This window comes from Leopardus geoffroyi, chromosome A1 (assembly GCF_018350155.1).
Source record: "Leopardus geoffroyi isolate Oge1 chromosome A1, O.geoffroyi_Oge1_pat1.0, whole genome shotgun sequence".
Taxonomy (NCBI): domain Eukaryota; kingdom Metazoa; phylum Chordata; class Mammalia; order Carnivora; family Felidae; genus Leopardus; species Leopardus geoffroyi.
Window position 1 is genome coordinate 206,389,655 of NC_059326.1, and position 22,726 is coordinate 206,412,380.

General features: G+C 39.1%; 1 protein-coding gene across 4 annotated transcripts in view; it reads right to left on the minus strand.

The window, feature by feature from the left end:
* The window catches only part of C7 (complement C7), a 57,313-nt gene extending 44,262 nt beyond the window's left edge, over nt 1-13,051 (minus strand). Inside the window, exons 1-4 of one of the 4 annotated variants that reach the window (XM_045439403.1) lie at nt 12,825-13,051; nt 9,441-9,527; nt 8,915-8,970; nt 1,479-1,620 (exon numbers count right to left, since the gene is read on the minus strand). In XM_045439403.1, the coding sequence (XP_045295359.1) occupies nt 1,479-1,620; nt 8,915-8,970; nt 9,441-9,527; nt 12,825-12,969 (430 nt within the window). In that variant the 5' untranslated portion in view covers nt 12,970-13,051. Of the gene's footprint in view, nt 1-1,478; nt 1,621-6,888; nt 6,965-8,914; nt 8,971-9,440; nt 9,528-12,824 lie in introns of all 4 variants that reach the window. The other 3 variants (XM_045439417.1, XM_045439411.1, XM_045439427.1) reach the window with 3 other exon arrangements.
* Between the last annotated feature and the right edge of the window lie 9,675 nt (nt 13,052-22,726).

A 22,726-nucleotide genomic window follows, 5' to 3' on the forward strand; every position in this document is an offset into this window, starting at 1 on the left:
CAGGCTTCTGTCATCTCCACTGACCTTGCACTTACGGTTCCCTCAGACTAGAAGGGTTTCTCTACCTGTCACCAACCTGTCCTTCAAGAATCAAATTAAACATCATCTCCTCTTAGAGACCATCCCTCCTCCACAGGCTATAGTGCATGTCCTTCCTCTGTGTCCTCATAGTGTGCATTGCATGCAACTGTCCTGACGGTATAGCATGCATCCCACTATGCTCTCACTCAATCCGATCCAGTGTTGTGGACAGTCTACTGTGTACCAAGTATTCCAGATGCAAAAATTAAAGCAACAGGGGCACCTGGGTGGCTCAGTCAGTTACACATCTGACTTCGGCTCAGGTCATATCTGGTGGTTTGTGAGTTTGAGCCCCGCGTCAGGCTCTGTGCTGACAGCTCAGAGCCTGGAGCCTGCTTCGGATTCCGTGTTTCCCCCTCTCTCAGCCCCTCCCTGCTCACACTCTGTCTGTCTCTCTCTTTCTCAAAAATAAATAAACATTAAAAAATTAAAGCAATATAATCCATATCCTCAAGGAGTTCACTGTCTCCAAGAGAGATAACCAGGCCAGTAAATTCTCCAGATTACAGATAGTACAATGTATGTAAGGAACACAGAGAAGTGATTTGTTAATTATCTCTATCAGTTGAGAAGTTAAGGAATGCTTCTGAAAAGAGGAGTCACCTGATCTGGGTTTTGAAAGTAAAATAGGAGTTTGACAGGTCTTGTTGAGGAGCACTTCTAACACAGAGATTAATTATGAACTATTCTGTGCATAAACTTTAATATTTTTCAGGGAAGAGACTAAGCATTTCAGTTGTATATCCACAATCCTTACCACTGTATCTGGAACATAGTAACAATAATGAATATTTGGTAAACGTTGTTGAATTAACTTCACTGCACAAATGATACATAAACACTAGGTCAAATAATACTCAATGCCAAAACTTGAAATTGTGTTTCAATCACCCAGTGTATAGGAGTGACCTGTATTACTCCTTGATTAGCTAATTAGAGTTGCTTCTCTTGTAAACATAATGATAATTTGGGCAGTAACATTGTTTTTGCCTAGTCTCGGTGTACCGAACTCACTCTACATCTCCACCAACAATGCAATGTCAAGAACTGTTTGGGTCTGGCAACAGCCATATTTCTTTTCAAAGAAGTGAGCAGTATCCTTACCTTTCTTACCGGATGCCTCCTCTTGCATTCTAAATAATGATAGCTGAGTATGTAATTAATATGCCAATAAAAATCCTACTGATATTGGCCTGAAATCGGATGCCTCCTCTTGCATTCTAAATAATGATAGCTGAGTATGTAATTAATATGCCAATAAAAATCCTACTGATATTGGCCTGAAATTAATTTTAAGGCCGATACACATTCAGTAAAAGTCAACAAACACATACTGAGCAAGTTAACCAAATAGCATTTGAAATTACACCCTGCCTGCCAAGCCTATGAAAACATACCTGAAAAACACCTGAAACGCTCTCCACATCCCTCTTCTGTTGGACATCCTCGGGTAGGTTCACATGATTGTGTTTCAAATGCATTTCCGACACAGGGATGGCCACCATACTGCCCGTAAACAGCTATTGACCGCCTGCGAGTCTAAACACAGAACAGGTAGTACTTTCTGATATCTCCTTTCCTTTATCGGAGAAACAAATCTGAGAGAAATTAATGCAATTGAAGAAACAGGGTTCAGGAAATTGTTCTGGTGTTCCACAGATGTAAAACCTCCCAAATCAATGAACCCACAGACCTACTTGTCCTGGAGTGGGTGACAAGTGACACTTGGATTATTATTTGTGACGTTCTCCCAGCTATGTATTTATTCTCAGGGTTGAGTATTAAAAAAATAATAGTAATAAAAACAGTGGCTCTTAAAAAAAGCAACCTGAAAGAGTTAGCTGGGTAGACATATAAGCAAATAGGTTACGATATAGAACGTTTAATGTTTCTGCTCAAGCTGTGTGCCAACTAGAAAAGAGAAATGGATTTTGTCAGAGGGCGGGAAGGATACTGGGAACAATGGTTAAGAAGTAAAGTTAGAAAAACCTTTAGAGGGGTACCTGGGTGGATCAGTGGGCTCAGTGGCCGACTCTTGATTTGGGCTCAGGTCATGATCTCAGAGTCGTGAGACTGAGCCCCATGTGGTGCTCTGCACTGGGCAAGGAGTCTACTTGAGATTCTCTTTGTCTCTCCCTCTGCCCCTCCCTGGCTCGTGTGTACCCAGGTGAACTCTCATTCTCTCTCAAAAAAAAAAAATAAATAAATAAAAAATAACTCTTAAGAAAAAAGGGAAAAAAAACTTTAGAAAAATGGTGGCAATTGATTTGAGCTGAATGTTAAGCCTTCTTCAGGAAGGCAATGCAAAATAAATCTGGAGAGAAAGATGCTAATATGGAAGTCAAGTTTACAGCACAGAAACCTCGGTCATCCAAAGGTGAAGCTACCTCTGCAACGGAATTTTACTAGATAATAAAAATCACTGGCCTCTGAAGTGGGAAATATGTCAAAGGCAAATCTCTGGGAGAGAAAGTATGGGAAAATTGAGGAAATCATCAAGCCAACTGAGAAACACCTAGGTCATCCTAAAGTTCATTTTATCAATGTGAACACATATATCTAATACTTAAACAAAAAGAAAGGTCCACAAAATCCTTTTCCTGCCCAATAGCAATCAAAGATGCATCACTTAAGCCTCTTCCTGTACTCATCTTTTCCCCATTTAAAAAAAAAAAAAGAATCTGACATTCCAGAGAATTTAAACCTTGAGCAAAGATCAACAGGGAAGACTGGATCTACAAACTGATGTGGGGTCAGAATCGAATGGTCAAGAAAGAATTCTTGAGCAACTACATGGATGGAACTAGAGGGTATTATGCTAAGTGAAATTAGTCACTCGGAGAAAGACAAAAATCATATGACTTCACTCATATGAGGACTTTAAGAGACAAAACAGATGAGCATAAGGGAAGGGAAACAAAAATAATATAAAAACAGGGAGGGGGAAAAAACAGAAGAGACTCATAAATATGGAGAACAGACTGAGGGCTACGGGAGGGCTTGTGGGAGGGGGGATGGGCTAAATGGGTAAGGGGCACTAAGGAATCTACTTCTGAAATCATTGTTGCACTATATGCTAACTAATTTGGATGTAAATTTAAAAAAATAAAAAATAAAACAAAATAAAAAAGAAATTAAAAATTAAAAAAATTAAAAAAGAAAAAGAAAAAAGTAAAAAGTAAAAAAAAGAAAGAGAGAAAGAAAGAATTCTTGAGACATTTTTGGTGCAAAAAGGTGCTTTTATTATAGCACGGGGACAGGGCCCGTGGGGAGAAAGAGCTGCGCTTTTACTGTGTGAAGATGGTGGTTATTATATTAAGTGCTCAAAGGGGAGGGGACGTGCAGGGAATATTAGATCATAAATGTCTTTTTCAAATTTCTACTCTTAAAAGTAGTTTCACAGGATTTCTCCGCTGCTTATCATTCAACTTGATATTAACAAGTGAGATGAACAGGCATGAGACTCTAAGAATGCAGCAACCAGTACATATTTGATACTTATCGGAACTACGCAGCTATAGGTCAGCCTTCTGGGCTAAATGCGAACACGTTTTTGCTTCTATCCCTCATCACAAACCAACGTTGAATCTCCTCATCCATCCTAAACTGGGTTAGAAGTGGGGACTCATTGGGACAAAGGGTCACGGTAATGCAGTTTGATCTCTGAGCAGCTGTGTGTCAACCTGGGCCTGGTGCTGGCACCTTCCATTGTATCTGAGCAGAGGAGCCATGGAGGAATATGAGAGGGGAATAGAACTCAGTGCAGTTCCTTCATAAGTTTCTAGTTTCTGTATTTGATTGATGAAGACGCCTCTCATAATGTGTTTTATTAAATTGTCCTTTTCTGAAGTTCCAAAGCACAGATTGTGTTGTTCATCTAAGTAATGCTTCCCTCTCTCCACATACCAGTATGACCTCGACAGCTGCCCACTGTGAGCAGCCATATTCTCACCTGACAACTTCTGATCTTATGACCCCGTTTCCATTTTCACTTGTCTCTCTGTGGATGAAAATGTTGTCGTTACCATCTAGGGATGTAATCATTGCATGATGACCTTCATGCAAAGAAAAATATTACTAATATGAAAAATACCTCTCATCCCTTTCTATTTAGTGTTCTTTCTTAGCTTGTTTTTAAATTATAAAAATGTTTTCTGTGGTCGGTATTTGATTTTTTGCCTTGTTATTCATGGACCCATTTGCCTGTCTGTATTCAGAGTACTCATCTATTTGCCCAAAGCCAAATTCTACATTCGAGTAACTGGTTTTGTAAATACCACTCATGTAGGTACTAAATGTTTGATGAAAATGATGATTATGATGATGCTTCAAAACAGAAATTATCAGGGTGCCTGGGTGGCTCAGTCGGTTAAGCATCCAACTTCAGCTCAGGTCATGATCTCACAATTTGTGGGTTCGACCCCCTCCTCAGGCTCTGTGCTGACAGCTCGGAGCCTGGAGCCTGCTTCCGATTCTGTGTCTCCCTCTCTCTGCCCCTCCCCTGCTTGCGCCCTGTCTCTCTCTCTCTCAAAAATAAACATCTAAAAAAATTGTTTTGATAAAATAAAAAAAATAAAACAGAAATTATCTCCTGTAATACAGTTCTGTTATTTTAAGAATTAAAAAGTGATTTTTAAATACACATTTTTATTCAAGCTGAACCACCTTGAAAATATTTTGCAACTATAGAATCATGCTATAGACCTGAAACTAATATAAATGTTATGTGTTAAGTATATCTCAATAAAAACACTTATTCATTCAAATATTTAGAATCTTTAACATGAACATTATATTTGTGGAAGTTGTCCTAAGAAAATTATCAGAAAAGAGGACAGATTTCTATGTACAAAAACATTCACTCAAGTTTCACTCAAACAAAAATGTAGATAATCTAAATCTCAAACAATATGAAAGTGGATATATAAGATGGGTATATTCATATAACGGCAAATAATACAGCTGTTAAAATTCACGCTGAGAGTATCATGGTAATATAGTAGAATATAGGGGTACCTGGCTGGCTTAGTCCGTGGAGCATATGACTCTTAATCTCGGGGTCATGAGTTTGAGCCCCACGTGTGGCATGGAGTTTAACTTAAAAGCAATTTTTTTAATAAACAAATAAAGGGGTGTCTACATGTTCAGTCGGTTGAGCATCCTACTCCTGATTTCGGCTCAGGTCATGATCCCAGGCTCGTAGGATTGAGCCCCACATTGGGCTCGGTACTGAGCATGGAACCTGCATAAGATTCTCTCTCTCCCTCTGTCTCTACCCAGCTTGTGCTCTCTCTCTCTAAAAGTTTTAATAAACAAACAAAAATTTTTAAATAGTAGAATATAAAACTTTAATCAAACAATTGTATTTTTAAAAATTATAAACATAGAGAAAGAAGATAAATTGAAAGAATAAATACCAAAATGATGGTATATTGGTTTCTTTTAAAAAAAAATTTCTTGGGGCGCCTGGGTGGCGCAGTCGGTTAAGCGTCCGACTTCAGCTCAGGTCACAATCTCGCGGTCCGTGAGTTCGAGCCCCGCGTCGGGCTCTGGGCTGATGGCTCAGAGCCTGGAGCCTGTTTCCGATTCTGTGGCTCCCTCTCTCTCTGCCCCTCCCCCGTTCATGCTCTGTCTCTCTCTGTCCCAAAAATAAATAAACGTTGAAAAAAAAAAAATTAAAAAAATTTTCTTAATGTCTATTCATTTTTGAGAGAGAGAGAGAGAGAAAAAAGAGAGAGAGAGAGAGAGAGAGAGAGAGTATAAGTGGGGGAGGAACAGAGAGAGAGACACACACAGAATGTGAAGCAAGCTGCAGGTTCCGAGCTGTCAGCACAGACATGTGCCCATTGCGGGGTTAAAACTCACGAACTGTGAGATCATGACCTGAGCTGAAGTCGGACACTTAACCAACTGAGCAACCCAGGCACCTCTAAAATCTCATGCTTTTTTTTTTTTTCAAGTGGGCTTCATACCCAGTGTGGAGCCCAATGCAGGACTTGAACTCAGGACCCTGAGATCATAACCTGAGCTGAGATTAGGAGTCAGACGCTTAACCAACTGAGCCATCCAGACACCCCAGTTTCTTTTAAATGGTAAAATTGTAAATAGTGTTTTCTTTATTTAGACCTTCCTGTTTCCTCCAATGAATAACTTATAAGGAAAAAAAAAAAAACACTTTTAGAAGTACTTTATAATCTCCAGATCAAGTCCAGTATTTTATTTGTATTACTCAGAAATTAAAGTTTAAAAAGTAAAAATACAGGGACACCTGCCTGGCTCAGTCAGTAGAACAGGTGATTCTTAATCTTGGGGTTGTGGGTTCGAGCTCCACCTTGGGTGTAGAGATTACTTAAATATAAAATCTTTTTTAAAAAGGTGCAAATGTTTCATTTTTCATGATCAGTCAGCTCATTAGGTAAAACAAAGTTTTGCTACTCGTTAGCGTTCCTTTCAAATAAGAAGAAAAGTTGAACCCAGTAAATATGAAACAGATTTTGAATTACCTACTATCTTCATTTCATGCTACTCTATTCCTCTAATTAAAGAGTTCTCTAGTTAAAGAGTTAGTGAATTGCTATATCCTGTATTTCTAGGCTCAAATGTAAGATTTAGAAAAGTCCCGCAAGAAAAATAGGAAACGCAGAAATTATTACATTATTAATCATTAGAGTCATACTTTTCTCCCTTTAAAACTACCAATTATATTTTCAACATAAAAAATAACATTCAAAAGCTAATGTCATTCTGTCCATATGTAAGCTATTTCTGCATAGGAAACAATAAATACAAAGTTTTGTATGGTCCTACCTGAGTCTTGGTACAACCACTGCATTCTGACCACAGGGCATAGGAATCCCACTGGCAATTGACTGGAGAGGAAGCACTGCCAAATTATGATAAATCAGGTAGAAAGATAATGGGGGGGGAGGGGGCACAAAGAATAGTCAAAAATATTTCAAAAAAAATAATTGCTTTACAATTTTTTAAGAGACATCAAAAGTATCCCAAGATCTATAAAAATACATGTGGAAGGAACCAACTTTTCTCAAGATTAACGCTTATCAAGCATCTATAATGTACCAGGCACTATTTAGATACTAAAGTTGTAGACACAATAACAGAGAGATCACTGACCATTGATAGAGGAGAGGACAAAGACACATATGTAAACAAATAATTATAATATAATAATACAAACATGATCCATAATGCAATGTACCTACTTTGACCAATTTCATAACACAAATGTATACAGTATAATGTGTTATGGAAATATAGATAAAGGAGTGTTCACAGTTGGAAGGGTAAGTGAGAACTTGGGGGAGGAAGATATACGGTCTTTGAAAGGATTCTGAATAATGAACTGAAGAGTTATAACAGAAACTCTTAAGTGGAAGACAAAAGGCTCTAAAAAGACCCTATCAGAAGAGAAAAACTAAGAACTGGCAAAGATGAAATGGACAGAAATTGATTTTTAAATATTCCCCCTGTGCATTTAGGCTACTCCTCAAGAACACATCCAAGTAGCATCCATTTGAGCTTAAACAATTCCACTCCACTAAAATACATGAAGAAGGGAGAATCTGTTGTGTGATGCTTAACTCCAGCTTTGTAGAGAGTATATCATGACTTCATCCTCAGCGATTAAGGAAGTCTAACTTAAAGCATATTTTACAAGGGGTAAAGGAAATCAGAATCCTGATTTCTGGATTTTGAGCAGATTCCTAGCCTTGGGACACCTTCAGTCAAGGTGATTTGTGCTTATCTTAAGCCTGTGAGGTGATCCTGAAAGTAAGAAGTTTGATCTGAAGTGCATGTGCCTCTCATGCTTTTTTTCAAGCCAAACTTGCTAACTTGTAGTCTTGACATGGCGCCAATGATCCAAATGCCTCACTGTTTTTGACCCTTTAACAATCGGAACTTGCTATTGTTCTATGTTGTGCCCCAGGGACAGGCAGAGACCTTCCCCAAACACTGAGGTTTAGGAAGGGAAGCCAGCTTGGTCTCATCTCTCTGTGCTCCCACAGTATCCCATGCAGCCCTCTCCCAGAGGCCTAGCACATTTATATTGACATCAACTGTTTCAAGATCTGTATCACCCAGTGGACTCTCAGACACTTGGCCCCCTTTGTGTCCCCAGTCACTAGCACAGCCCCTGACACATATTCTGATAGTTTGAAAACGTGAACTGACCTGGTCCTATCCCATCAAACTGACAGTGAAAGCAAGAGAAAGCCATGAGTAAATGATGGTGGCTTTTTTCCAGGTCTCAAGAGTCAGCACACCTATTTTCTTAAAAAAAAAAACTCTCAACCAGACGGAAGTTACCCTTGTGGGGAACATAGCATAATGTATAATGTATAGACTTGTCAAATTACTATGTTGTACACCTGAAGTTAACATAACATTGTGTATCAACTGTATTTCAATTAAGAAAAAAAAAAAAACCCTCAACCTTTAAAATCCAAAGAATGTTTTGCAATGACTACATTTAAAGATCACATTCTACTCCAAGATGTGTTAATTCTAAGGTCGGTGCAATTCTCTGAATTGCAGGTACAATCATGGTACTGGGACAAGAAGAAAACTTTGAGGTAGTTTTAGTCTTCAAGTTTCTTCCTTATGGGAAATAAAATAAAGTAAAATAAGAATGAGAATAAAACAAGCTTTTGCTATCATTGCCTTTTCTCAAAACGCAGAAAGGTAAGCGTTGAAGGGAAAAAGATGTTCTGGCTGCAATGTTAAAATCAGGCCATATGATAAAGAACTTCCTAAAAATAAAAAAAAAATAATAATTTTTAATGATCTCCAATACAATCCAAAACATTCTCACCTTGAAAAAATTTGGAACTCTCCTGCAAATCCCACCAAGATGAAAAAACTTATTGCCTGGGGGGAGAATAAAGCATTGCTTTAGTTTATATTTCTTTAATGAGTTGAAAGTGAATACATTTGTGCAAGTCAAGATTTGTGAGTTGTGAATATAAAGAAGGAAAGAAGCATGGAGAAGGCTCCCTGACTCTGTTTGTCCTTTAAGTTTCCATTTTAAATAAAAGTTTAATACAATTCTGTTGAGCTCACCTCTTACTATTCATTTCTGTAAAGAAGGCTAGGGACTGGGGAACGTCATAGCCAAGCAAATAGAAAATGTAGCTCATTAGAGCATTTCTTTAAGGACCCATCATCTTTTCATTCCTTTCTCTACCCTCCTTCACTCTAACTTCAACCCACCCAAAGAGGATGAAGCCTGGAAGAAAGACCAGCCAAGAGTGAGAAGTTAGAAGGGAAGTAAGTTTCATAAATGAAGAGTCAACCAAAAGTTGAGGCACATCCCCAGCCAGAGGGCCCGTGATCCTCACCCTGCCCCTTAGTTCTATGGGCAGCTCCTCTGGTTTTTAAAACACCTGTGAGGCCTGTTGCAATCATCTGTCCATGACAGCACCAGCCTAAATATTGAAGGTCACAAAATTGTATATAAAATGGCATTACATTTTGTTTGAAAAGTCAAACATGTATTAAAAACAAATCTAGAAAGAAATATAATAAAGGATAATAGTTCATTTCTGGCAATGAAATTATAGGTAATTTCTATTAACTTTTTTTTACTTTTATGTATTTCCCTACTTTGACAACTGAGGGTGTCCGGGAATATCATTCAAATCTTTCCTGGAGATTCTCCAAGGATACCAATTGTATTCAATATATAACCCAGTGTAAAAGTCCTTAAAACCATCTTACTCCATATTTTAACAGGCCAATATTCTTTCTCTTCTCCCTGACCTCCTCAAACCTTTTCTTTCAATGTATTTGTGGAGTGGCCTCCCAACATTTTTTCCAGATCCTTCTCCCTGCCTTCCTAGATCACCTGCCATCTTATTAGGTATCTTCCTTTCAGTTGTAAAGTTCTAGTTGCTCACTTCTGTCTTTTATTGTTCTCAGAAGCTTTTAGCCTATTATTCTGATTAGCATAACCAAACAGCTGTGGGCATCCTGGAAATGAGTGGGGGGAGGTATGAATACTTATGTGATTTTTTTTTAATTTTTTTTTTTTTAACGTTTATTTATTTTTGAGACAGAGAGAGAGACAGAGCATGAACAGGGGAGGAGCAGAGAGAGAGAGGGAGACACAGAATGGGAAGCAGGCTCCAGGCTCTGAGCCATCAGCCCAGAGCCCGACGCGGGGCTCGAACTCACAGACCGTGAGATCGTGACCTGGCTTAAGTCAGACGCTTAACCGACTGCGCCACCCAGGCGCCCCTATGTGATTTTTTTAATGAGCAGGTAAAGCACATAGCATAAAGCAACACCTTCTACAGGTTTTGTTATTAATCAAAAATTACAAGGATTAAAAACAATTAAAAAAAAAAACCTACAAAGGTTTGGGTCAATTTTTCTGTTTTTCAACAATATATCTTTACTCCATGCTGTCAACTTCTTTTTCCGTCCCTGGGAAAGCCTATCTCCATAGCTTTATTGGTCACTCATAGGCACTAACAGATAGTCACATTTTTGGAAAACAAAGATTCTGAAACACTCTAACAGTCAAATTTCAATTCAATATCCAATTTTAAGTGTCTCTCCTACTCCTGGGTTCTGGATGCTCATAATGGGAGTGGGGTGGAGTCTGATTCCAAATTCCTCCTCCTTGTTCTGCTTTTCTTCCCCACATCCCCAGACTGCCTCTGTCTTCTTCAAAGTCACAGCAGCAGGAGAGGGACAAGAGCCAAAAAGGGTCTTGTGTGACTAATCCAGCTGGAGTCCATAATGGTGACCCAGGATGTGGTGGATATTTGAATGCCAAGTCTTTATCTCCCACTGTGTTTTTGTGGTTCTTTGGATGGCCCCCATTGGTGATCTACAACCACTATGCTCTTGGCAAAAATGATTCATCTCTTTGTTTATCACACTTGACTCTCCCCAGTGCTTGCCTCCTGGGACTCCTTTTCCATATGGATGCTGCCTGTTGGAGTTGCTTCATCCTGCAGGCAGTTTCTCAGGCAGAAGCCCTGACAACCCAAGTCTGGCTCCTTTCTAAAGGTCCACATTGTGTCCATGCGATACCTGCACACATCCTTATCCTGTCAGACTCTGGATGTCCAGAAAAAACCAATAATGCTGTGTTGATTAACTCTGTTAAAGGCAGGCTAGGGAACCAGCCTGTGCCTTTAGATTTTCCCAGACATGACTAGAGTATGATTCCCTACATCCCCTATACTCTAAGGGGCACGATCCTGTATATTCTGGAGGATGGGGATAGCCAAAGGTCACTAGACACTATCCTTTTGTAAAACTGCTTTGAATGTCCAGTATCTCACTTTAAAATGTGGGGATGCTGAGCACTTATTCTTCTCGGCCTTTGACTCTCAGCCGAAGCAGGCATCATGAAAAAATTCATTCTTAACACTCTATTATTACACGTGTTTTAAAAGAATTTCAATCAAGCTTTAGGGAATATACATTTTTTTCAGCAGTGCCTTTGCCAGCACTTTCCCCATATACATACTCCTTATTGTAACTTCTGAAGATCTGCCTAATTACAAGGCAGTTCTGTTCATGAGTTACACAAGCTGAATCTATTAACCAAAAGAATTTCTTGAATTTGCTAGCTAAGTCCCTGAAAACAAGTCATCAAGTTATCATTTCCCACCTTCAGAAAGAGTATCTTAACAAATGGACAAGATAGAACAATCATAAATTAATAATAAATGATACTTGGGGCACCTGGGTGACTCAGTTGGTTAAGCACCTGACTTCGGCTCAAGTCACGACCTCACAGTTCATGGGTTTCAGCCCCGTGTTGGGCTCTGTGCTGACAGCTCAGAGCCTGGAGCTGCTTCAAATTCTGTCTCCCTCTCTCCCTGCCCGTCCACTGTTTGTGCTCTTTCTCAAAAATAAATAAACATTTTAAAAACTTTTTTAAAATGATACAAAAATTGGGGCCCCTGCGTGACTCAGTGGGTTGAGTGGCCAACTTCGGCTCGGGTCATGGTCTCATGGTTCACGAGTTCAAGCCCCACATGGGCTCACTGCTGTCAGGGCAGTGCCTGTTTAGGTCCTCTGTCCCCGTCTCTCTCTGCCCCTCCCCTGCTTGTGTGCTCTCTCTCTCTGTCTCTGTCTCTCAAAAATAAATAAAACATTTAAAAAATAAATAAGTTGGAGTTGAAGTTGCTGTCTTTGGTCCTGTATTTAGTTGAATAGTAATTTTTCTAACATTTGGCTACATTGCACTGGGCCAACATGTACATTTGGTAAGCCTTTCATTGCATTCCTCTCTCTGTGTCTTCCACTCTCACATTCCTGACCCTTTGGTCCAGGATTCCAAATTCTAAAGTTCCAAGTTTCCAAACTCACTTTTCTATAAAGCTCTTAGATAAGTCAGATCATGGGGACTCATTGCATAGCTGCAAATCAAACAAACAAACAAAATACACGACAGGGTATTTTTCCCTGAAAATAACAATGGCACTATTGTATTCCTTGATGGCTTTCTCAGGACTTTCATAAACATAGTCTCCACTCTCACTTCCATACCTTCGAACCACTAATTTTACTGCAAAACAAGAAAAAGGAATTCACTTTGTCTGAATTGTTAAATATATTTAAATAAGGATTTTTTTAAGTTATCCCCATATCTTTCTCTTTCCTATTTCCCCATGTCTTCTCCTTATTTGAGCCATTTCAGTTAAGCCTCACTCCCTTTTGAGATTGCTTCACTTACAAAAGTAATGAAATTATTATCTTACCTTCATGTTTGGGAAAACACTCAGGGCAGAAGAAAGGAAGAAAATTTCTGCTGAGCGCCTGGTGAATTTTCAACAGTGGGAAGAGCCCAGCAGTGGGCTCTGTCCCTGTCTCTTCCTGCTGGGGATTAACTTGGCACTCACTCATAAACACAGCAAGTGGTTCTGAGACTTAGTTCCTACCCCAACCAGATTCTCTGGGGACACAAAGAGCCTGCCCCTGTACTTAGTTGGTGTCTTGAAGCCAGATGCTTCTTATCAATTTACACAGGACTTAGCTACAGCCAGCTGGGACTGTTTAGCAATGTAGTTCTAAGAAAACATCTGTAAATCAAGAAAGGCAACAAATGTTCTCAGTTCAATGTTTAAGTGATTTTCAACCAAAGGAGACCCTGTACAAGGCAAAGGATAAGCCTCCTTCCTGTTTCAATCTTCTAAATGAAATAGATGTTTTCATGATTCTCTTAAAGTGTGTTGTACACCAAACTTTGAGATGAAAGGATTTAAATGCAGTTCTGTCACTCAGGAGGTAAATGGAACATTCTGGAGTAGAATTTCCACACCTCCCCCCCCCCAAAAAAAAAGGAAAACAAAACAAACAACAACAACAACAACAACAACAACACACACACACACACACACACACACATATATACATATCCTAACACAATATTACATCCATGACTCACACTTGACTTTCACAGATAGATTAAAAAAAGCATATTTTGCAAACATATTTAAAAGCCTCACTAATTTTTCCCAAGTGCTTTCCCTATTCCATTGACTTGCAGATCATCGTTGGAAAGTTCCTATCATGGTCATTAACTGTCCATTTTCCCTTCTTCAGTTATTGTCTTGTCTAACTCTGCTAGATCCTTGTTCCCCACAGCTTTGCATTTATTCTAGCAGTTCCCAACATCACTTCCAGAGGTTTCATGAATGCTGTATTTTATTTTTTTGCAAGATTTCAGATTTTCTATTTGTGAGAAGGCAGGGAGATGATTCATTTTCAGAAGTACCAAATAAAAGCTGTGCTGTGTAGGGCCAGCTGGGTGGCTCAGTTGGTTAAGCATCTGACTTGAGCTCAGGTCATGATCTCATGGCCCCTCGTCAGGCTCTGTGCTGACAGCTGGGAGCTATTAACCTATTAACCTATTAACAATAGGTTAATTTCCAACCTATTGGAAAATGTACAACACCCCCCCACACACACACACCATGGAGTCCCAAATCCTTAGACATTTCACTTCCTGGTTCTTTCCCTCTTGGTTTGGCAAGGTTACTTTCGCAGTCTTTGCAATGAGCATGTGCCAAAGAACTGAAGTCTCTGCATCACCTCAAGGAGTGTATATCAGACTACTTTTTGCCTTACATGGGCATAGGCATTGTCTGGGTAAGGCTGCAACCTCTGTAGTACTCAGCCAATGAGGAATCAGGGGAGGGACCTGCATAGTAGGAGATAAATTGTCTGCTGTAACCGCCCCGAGTGTGTCTGTCCATCAGACACCCGCTCTTGTAAGAACATTGATTAAAGCTTTGCTTTACTGTGCCCTGAGTCCCCACATCCCCCCTTCGATTGGAGCAGTGGGCTTATTTCTCACACTATTAAAGCTGAGTTAGGTTTTATTCACACAGTTTGGCCAAATATTCTGACACTTGCTACTAGGGTATTATGAGTGGGAAAGACATAAGTGTTAAGTGGGAAAGGATTTTCTGAGTTGAGTGATTTTATAACTAAACATTTCATTAGTGAATATTTCCCAGTTTTAATGATTTATTTCTTTCTTTATCCAAAGAGCTTGAAAATAGAGAACAACCCTCACCTTTCCCTCATAAATTGACAGTGGGTTTCCAAAGATAGTTTACACATCTTTTGTTAAAACCATTAGTAATTTGTGTGGAAGAAATTTTGCCACAGAGAAGATGACCTCTAATTCCTGAAAGTTTGTTTGTTTGTTTGTTTTATTCAACTCCAATTGTATGACTTCCAGATGTTATGGACTCTTCTTACGTACTCAGTGTGCAATTCCACATTTGGGGGCTTAGTTTGTGTTTGTGTTCCTCCTGAAAGCAGATTCTGAGAGAGGAAATCAACTGAAAATAGGGTTTTGGTTTTGTGTGTGTCTGAGTGTGTGTGTGTGTGTGTGTGTGTGCTTTGGTTTGGTCTTTTGGCTTGGGTTTTGGTTGGGTTTTTTGTGAGGTTTTGTTTGTTTTTGTTTTGTTTTCCGTTTTGAGAAGTGATCCTACAAAGCATTGCTGGGAGATGGGAAAGTGAGACAAGGAAGGAGAGGTGGTCAGTAAATGGTACTTTATCATGCAAGATACCACTGTGGGAATTGGAACTCAGTCTCAATGTGGAAATATGAGAGATGTTGCAGAATGCTTCTCAGAATTATTCTGGCTAAAGGAATGTATCTACCAACATCCTATCATTGATTGAGGGTAGTTCCTAGACTCATCAACTCTCTGACACTTCAGTTTGCTCTGGGGGGTAGCTGAGCACACACCTGTAGCTAGGAGGGAAAAAAGCCTTCAAGTAGATGGTTGCTGGTATTAACAGTATTTGCAGACATTTGCCTTTGTCTTGTAGCAATGAGCGCTAAGGGAATATAAGCAGCACCTGCCACAGTAGCTTGTCATTCATGCATGAATGCATTCATTAATTTTTTATTCTAAATTCAACAAATATTTACTGAGGATGCATAATATAACAGGCTATAGATTTTGACAGAAGCTTTGAGCAATATCCTTTATTATTTTCATTCCTTACATGCCATAAAGATCATATGAGCCCATTTATAAAGTATCCTTAGTCTAGAGGATGAGTCACACGCATACAGTGTGTCTACAATAACGTAGAAATTGAATTGTCTAGCTCCCAGAGACTGTATGCCAGAGATCATTTAAAAAGTTAACAAAAACTTCCTTTCCCCAAGTGCTTTTCACTCTCCCATCTCCACCACATCTTTACTCTCACATAAACAATGTTTCTTCAACAGGAGGAATGTCAATGGAGAAGTCATTGGAACAAAGGCTTTAACTGTAGGTAGGAGCCGTACTGTGGCAAATTTGACTGCTGGCATGCGTTGTGTGTAATTTATTCAAAGGACAATGGAAACTCACTCAATGGAAGTTTTAAAGAAAGAATCAAAGTGATGTTTTCAGATGATCAAAACAGTGGTAATATGCAGACCACATAGGTAAGGAGGGGAAGAAGGACATGTAACTTGGAATTCATTTCAGTAGTCAGACAAGAGTGAATCAAAGCCTCCTCTAAGAAGGGATAGATAAAGAACCACAAGGCTGTGATTAAACGTGATTTCATGTCTGATTGAGAAAATTAGAAGAATGTAAACAAATTAATAAAGGACAGAAATAGGAAGTTGAAGAGGAAGAGTAGATTTTGGAGAGGGGACATTTTAGTTTGGAGAAAATAACCAACACATAACCAGAAATGTAGATCTTTTTGGAAAGAAATATAGGAAATACCTGGGACAAGGATACAGGTAGAGCTACTGGCATGAGGACACATAAGTGAAATCATGGGAGACTGATCACAATGAAATATAAAACAATATGATATGCCACTACTCAGGGAGCAGAAGGAAGGGAAAGAGCCAGAAAGAAGAGAGAGAGGTTACAGAAGGGGGAGGAAAACCAAAACAATGCAGTGTCCAGCCAATTCAGGAGAAACATACAGAGAGGTCAGTCAACAGTGACAAGTGCCATACAGAATTCAAAGAGAAATAGTATTGAGGGAAAACCTCACCACTTGGCAATTGAAACATAATTAAAACATTGTGGATAAACTGAGGGCAGAGTTTCCCCACATATTTTCCACTCTGGTGCTACAAGATATCTCAAGAAAAAATAATTAATTTTATGTTTAATTAATTGTAAGAAGCTGTATGTATTATAGAGAAGAGTTTCTTAACCTTTGAATTACTGACCTTTGGAGCATGATCATTCTTTGTTGGTAGAGGGTGTAGGCGAAGTTTGTCCTGTGCACTGGAGGATATTCAGCAGCGTCTTTGGTATCTACCCACTTGATGCCAGTAACACTCTTCCCTAGACAGTCAAAAATGTCTCCAGATATTGTCAAATGCCCCCTGGAAGCAGAATCATCCCTCCTCCATTGAGAACCACTATTATGGTGTCTACTCCTAGCCAGTACTCAGCCTTAGATTCACAAAACACATGCCACAATGCATTATAATGCATTAAATGTTCTAAAAATTGTACACGAAGTAAAATTTCTTAAACGTTTTTTCAAACCAGAATTTTCCAAATGCATGTGACCCCAGAGCTTGTATTTCTGACAACCTCAAAAACTGGTATAGCAGATGCACTTCAGCAAACGTCTAAGCCAATACTGAATCAGTGGAAGAGAAAGCAGATTTCTGCTGACTAGGGAAGGGTCCACAGGGGTTCAGCCCTCTCCCTATCTCCTGCTATGACACACTCCCTATTCCCCATTAGTCTTCACTTCTCTTGGTAACACCTCAAAAACCTTAACATCCCCAGACTCTAATGAAACAGATCACTGATGATACCAAGAAGCTGTTATGGTCCACCTTGGGGAGATATCTGAAAACATTTTAACAAGCCAATTTCATTCTGAATTGTTCCACTGACTCTAGCAGCATAAGAGGAATAAACTTGCTGAGGAAGGATGAAGCCTCCTTTTCTCTCTTCTGTTGAGTCTGAGAAGGTCAGAATTGAAACTGCCAGAAGTTAGAGCAAAAAGCAACAGCATCCCCTAGTGGCAGGCATGCTCCAGTCCCTTGAGTAAGAGAAGAACATTAGGCCCTGGAGTTAAACCACTCAGGAGTAAAAAACATTGAATCTTAGTCTCCAAGTCAAGTGCTTGTTAAGCTAATAAGTACTCCAGGTAGTATCTCTTTTTCCATTAAAGTGTCACTGTGTGAATAGTTTGAGAATGAAAAATGGCTGCTAGGCAATACCTTATCTAAAGGAATTTTTCAGCAAAACAATGATTGTTAAATGCTTTATCATTATACCTAATAGGATGCTGCCCATCAATACTGATAGCACTGCATTAAATACTGTGATTTGTGCATTAATTTATTTATTTTCTTATTTTTTAAAAGAGATAGAAGTTTATTGAATACACTGCAAGGAAGCAGTGGGCAAGAGAGCAAAGGAGAGACTGTCTGCCTGCATTAATTTAAAGCGAGATCACTAGACTGGCATCCAATCCCTCATAAGAATGATGTTTAAGGTTTAAATAGATTAAGAAGTATTTCCAGGTCATCATACTTTCTTTTAGACCATTGTCCTTGCCCTTTACAACACTGGACAAGCCTTTGCCCTGGTGGCCGCAGATGGCAAGAATAGCAAGGATCAAAGTACAATCAGGAAGCAATAAGACACTTTGTCGTTATGGTTTTCAATAGTGGCAGCCACTTGCTAAATTTAGGAGAAGGCCTGGATTTGTTCGGGTTTCTAGCTGTCAGCTGGGTTTTTCAGTTATCTGCAATGCACATTGTGGCAGTAGCCTGCAATTCGAAGATACATTTCATTTGGTTTAAATTTGAATTAAGTCAAGCAGCTCTGAGAAGGAAGACACAAAATGCAAAGATTCTCATGGTTCCATAACTGAATTAAGACCCACAGGGGAAGGGTGACTAGCAAAGGACAAGGTCATTTATCTGATCTGCACAGTAAACTCAGAGTGTCTACACAGAGAGTTGTTTGTTGTTGTGTTGTTGTTTTTCCAGATCAAGAATCCAGCATATTATAACCATAAAATAAAAAGTAATTGCTTTCCCAAAATGTCAGTCTGTGCTATAATTTTAAGCTTTACCTCCTTAAGCTGCCTTTACACAGATATATTTTGATGTCAGATTTATCATTGCATGTTCCAAAGGCCAAGGAAAAATAAAGAATGAGTGTGTGGAAATAAAATCCTGGGGCGCCTGGGTGGCTCAGTCAGTTAAGCATCCCACTCTTGGTTTCGGTTCAGGTCGTGATCTCACGGTTTGTGAGATAGAGCCTCAAGTTGGGATCCATGCTGACAGTGAGCAGTCTGCTTGTGATTCTCTCTCCCTCTCTCTCTCTGCCCCTCCCCCACTCATGCACGTGTGAGTGCACACTCTCTCTCAAAATAAATAAAAATTTTTTTTCAAAATACAATTTTTTAAAAAAGAAATAAAATTCTGAATTATACAACTCTTCAAATGTTTGTGATAAAGTTTTAGAAAACAGTAAAGCACAGTCACAAACACATAACTAGAAACTTCTTAAAAGTAGGAATTCCCCTGAAAGCGAAAAGGCACTAATTTGTGTACAAATATCTGCCCTAAAGGCAGAGAGTCTGGGTTCAAATCTTGGGCAAGTTACTCAGCCTCTTTGTCCCTCTTGTTTCCTCACCTAAAAAGTGGAAATAATATTATCTAACTGATAGGATTGTTATACGAAATAAATCTAAGTAAAGCAATTAGCACTTGCTTGGAATATACTAAGTTTAGTCCAATAAATGTGAGCTAGTATGCAAAAGATTAGAAACAACCCAGGGGTGCCTGGCTGGCTCAGTCAGCAGAACATGTGACTCTTAATCTCGGGGGTGTGAGTTCAAGCCCCATGTTGGGCATAGAGTGCACTTTAAAAAAGAAAAGAAAAAAACCCAAAAAACAAGTAATCCAGTGAAGAAATGGGCAAAGACATGAATAGACAGTTTTCCAAAGAAGGCATCCAGATGGCTAACAAACACATGAAAAAATGTTCAACATCACTCATCATCAGGGAAATACAAATCAAAACCACAATGAGATACTACCTCACACCAGTCAGAATGGCAAAAATTAACAGCTCAGTCAACAACAGATGTTGGCAAGGATGTGGAGAAAGGGGAACTCTTTTCCACTGCTGGTGGAATGCAAACTGGTGCAGTCACTCTGGAAAACAGTATGGAGGTTCCTCAAAAGATTAAAAATAGAGCTACCCTATGACCCAACAATTGCCCTACTAGGTATTTATCCAAAGGATACAGGTGTGCTGTTTCAAAGGGACACATGCACCCCAATGTTTATAGCAGCACTATCGACAATAGCCAAAGTATGGAAAGAGCCCAAATGTCCATCAACAGATTAATGGATAAAAAAGATGTGGTATATAACACAACGAAATATTACTCGGCAATCAAAAAGAGTGAAATCTTGCCGTTTACAACAACGTGGATGGAACTAGAAGATATTATGCTAAGCGAAATTAGAGGAAGACAAATGTCACATGACTTCACCCATATGTGAAATTTAAGATACAAAACAGTTGAACATAGGGAAAGGGAAGCAAAAATAATATAAAACCAGGGAGGGGGACAAAACATAAGAGACTCTTAAAAACAGAGAACAAACTGAGGGTTGCTGGAGGGGTTGTGGGGGGGGGGGATGGGCTAAATAGGTAAAGAGCATTAAGGAAGACACTTGTTGGGATGAGCACTGGATGTTATACATAGGGGATGAATCACTAGATTCTACTCCTGAAATCATTATTGCACTATATGCTAACTAACTTGGATGTAAATTAAAAAATAAAAAATAAAAAGAAATAAATAAAAAGAAAAGAAAAGAAACAACCCAAACACTCATCCATAGTGGATTGGTCAACCAAATTACAGTGTACACATTACATTGAACATTATGCAGCTATAAAAAACTGAAGTGGTTCTCTACACACTGACATGCAAATATAAAATACACTGTTAGGCAGAAAAAAGAAAAGTACAGAGCAGTAGTTACTTTGGGGTTGAAAGGAATATATATTTACATTGGTTTATACTTGCATGAAGAAACTCTGGAAGAACAAGAAAGAAACTAATAAAATTATCTCACGGGGCAAATGTATGAAAAGGGAACTAGGTGGAAAGATGGAAATAAGATAGAAAAAGAGATGAGACTAAGGCCTTTTACCTTACACTAGTTTATATTTTTAATACATTAATTAATGCATTACCTATTCAAAAAAGAAATTGTAGATTACTTAATTGTATTTCATTAGCTTCCATTATTTTATTATTCTAACTATAGAATAGCATCCTAAAGATTCTCTGCCCTTCGCTGGCTTGTTTGTTTATTCATTTGTCTGAAAGAGCTGGGGTATATAGTAAGGATGTACATTGCAATAACAGAAACAAGAATTTTAATGAAATGCTTCATGAATACCAGGGCCGAAGGAATGGTCTGGATGCCAGGTAGATCTGGTGATTGGTAGATCTTCACTTCAGTGCACTGTTGATATATTTCCACAGTTTCTATGTGATCATGTTTAAAAATGTATCCTATTTCATTTCATAGTGAGCAGATAAATAAAGTACACTGACCATGTATACTTAAATACGCATGAAGATGTAATAAGGTACCCATACTCATAAAGAAGGTAGTTTCGCTCTCTCTTTGCTCCTTCTTCAGCTTCTGCTAGTGTGGGCCTGCTTCTTGGGAGAACATGGCTTGTCAGAAAGGACATCAGACAAGTCTGTGTCAAATTTAGGCTTTTACCACTCACTGTAAGTGATATCCTCTTAACCCTCAATTTTCTTTTTTTTTTTTTAAGATTTTATTTTTAAGCAATCTCTACACCCATTATGGGGCTCAAACTCACAACCCCTAGATCAAGAGTCAAATGCTCTACCAATTGAGCCAGTCAGACATCCCTTAACCCTCAATTTTCTTGAAAAAAAAAGAAGAGAAAAGAAAAGAAAAGGATAAATGAGACCTTCTTTGTGGGGCTGATGAAATTCAAAATACATAAAATGCACACGAAATCATCTTGAATACATATAGATCTCCACACCCTCCTCACCCATGAACAATAAATAAGTTTTAAAATATATGCATTGGGCGCCTGGGTGGCTCAGTTGGTTAAGCATCCAACTTCGGCTCAGGTCATGATCTCGCAGTTCGTGGGTTCAAGCCCCGTGTACTGACAGCTCAGAGCCTGGAGCCTGCTTCAGATTCTGTGTCTCCTTCTCTCTCTGTTCCTCCCCTGCTCACACTCTGTCTCTCTCTCTCTCAAAAATAAATAAAGATTTAAAAAAAAAATTTTTTTAATAAATAAAATATATGCATAAACAGGGACACCTGGGTGGCTCAGTCGGTTGACTATCCAACTTCAGCTCAGGTCAAGACCTCGTGGTGTGTGAGTCTGAGCCCCACATCAGGCTTGCTGCTGTCAGCACAGAGCCGGAGTTGGATCCTCTGTCCCCTCTCTCTCTGCCCCTCCCCCCTCATGCTCTCTCTCTGTCTCAAAAATAAACATTAAAAAATAAATAAAATAAAATAAAATAAAGTAAAATAAATACACAAATATGAGCCAAAGAAAAATTTTAGCAAAACAGTTTATCTGAAGATATTCCTCCAATGATACACAATTTGACTGACTTCCTGAGAACAATCAATCAACTTGCAATTAATCAGAAGGTACCTGATTAATAATTAATTACCAGGGAAATCACCAACTATGTGACATTAGATTCTTAGGGGTCTGTGAAGATAGTCACCAGGAGACCAAGGGCTATTTTACTGACCAAAATTTACATGAACTAAAATGAGAATGTACAGACTTATCAAACTATCAAGATCCTTTTCTCTAGATTGAAATGATATCAACTAGCATTGTGAGTGACAGTGCAGTTCATACCAGTGAGAAGGTCCAGTTGACAGTTGTATTATTACAACTTTGGTTGAGCAAAAAGTGAAATCAGTTATGTTAACAAATGCTTTTATTGTTAAAAAAAAAAAAAGTCTTGGGGCGCCTGGGTGGCGCAGTCGGTTAAGCGTCCGACTTCAGCCAGGTCACGATCTCGCGGTCTGTGAGTTCGAGCCCCGCGTCGGGCTCTGGGCTGATGGCTCAGAGCCTGGAGCCTGTTTCCGATTCTGTGTCTCCCT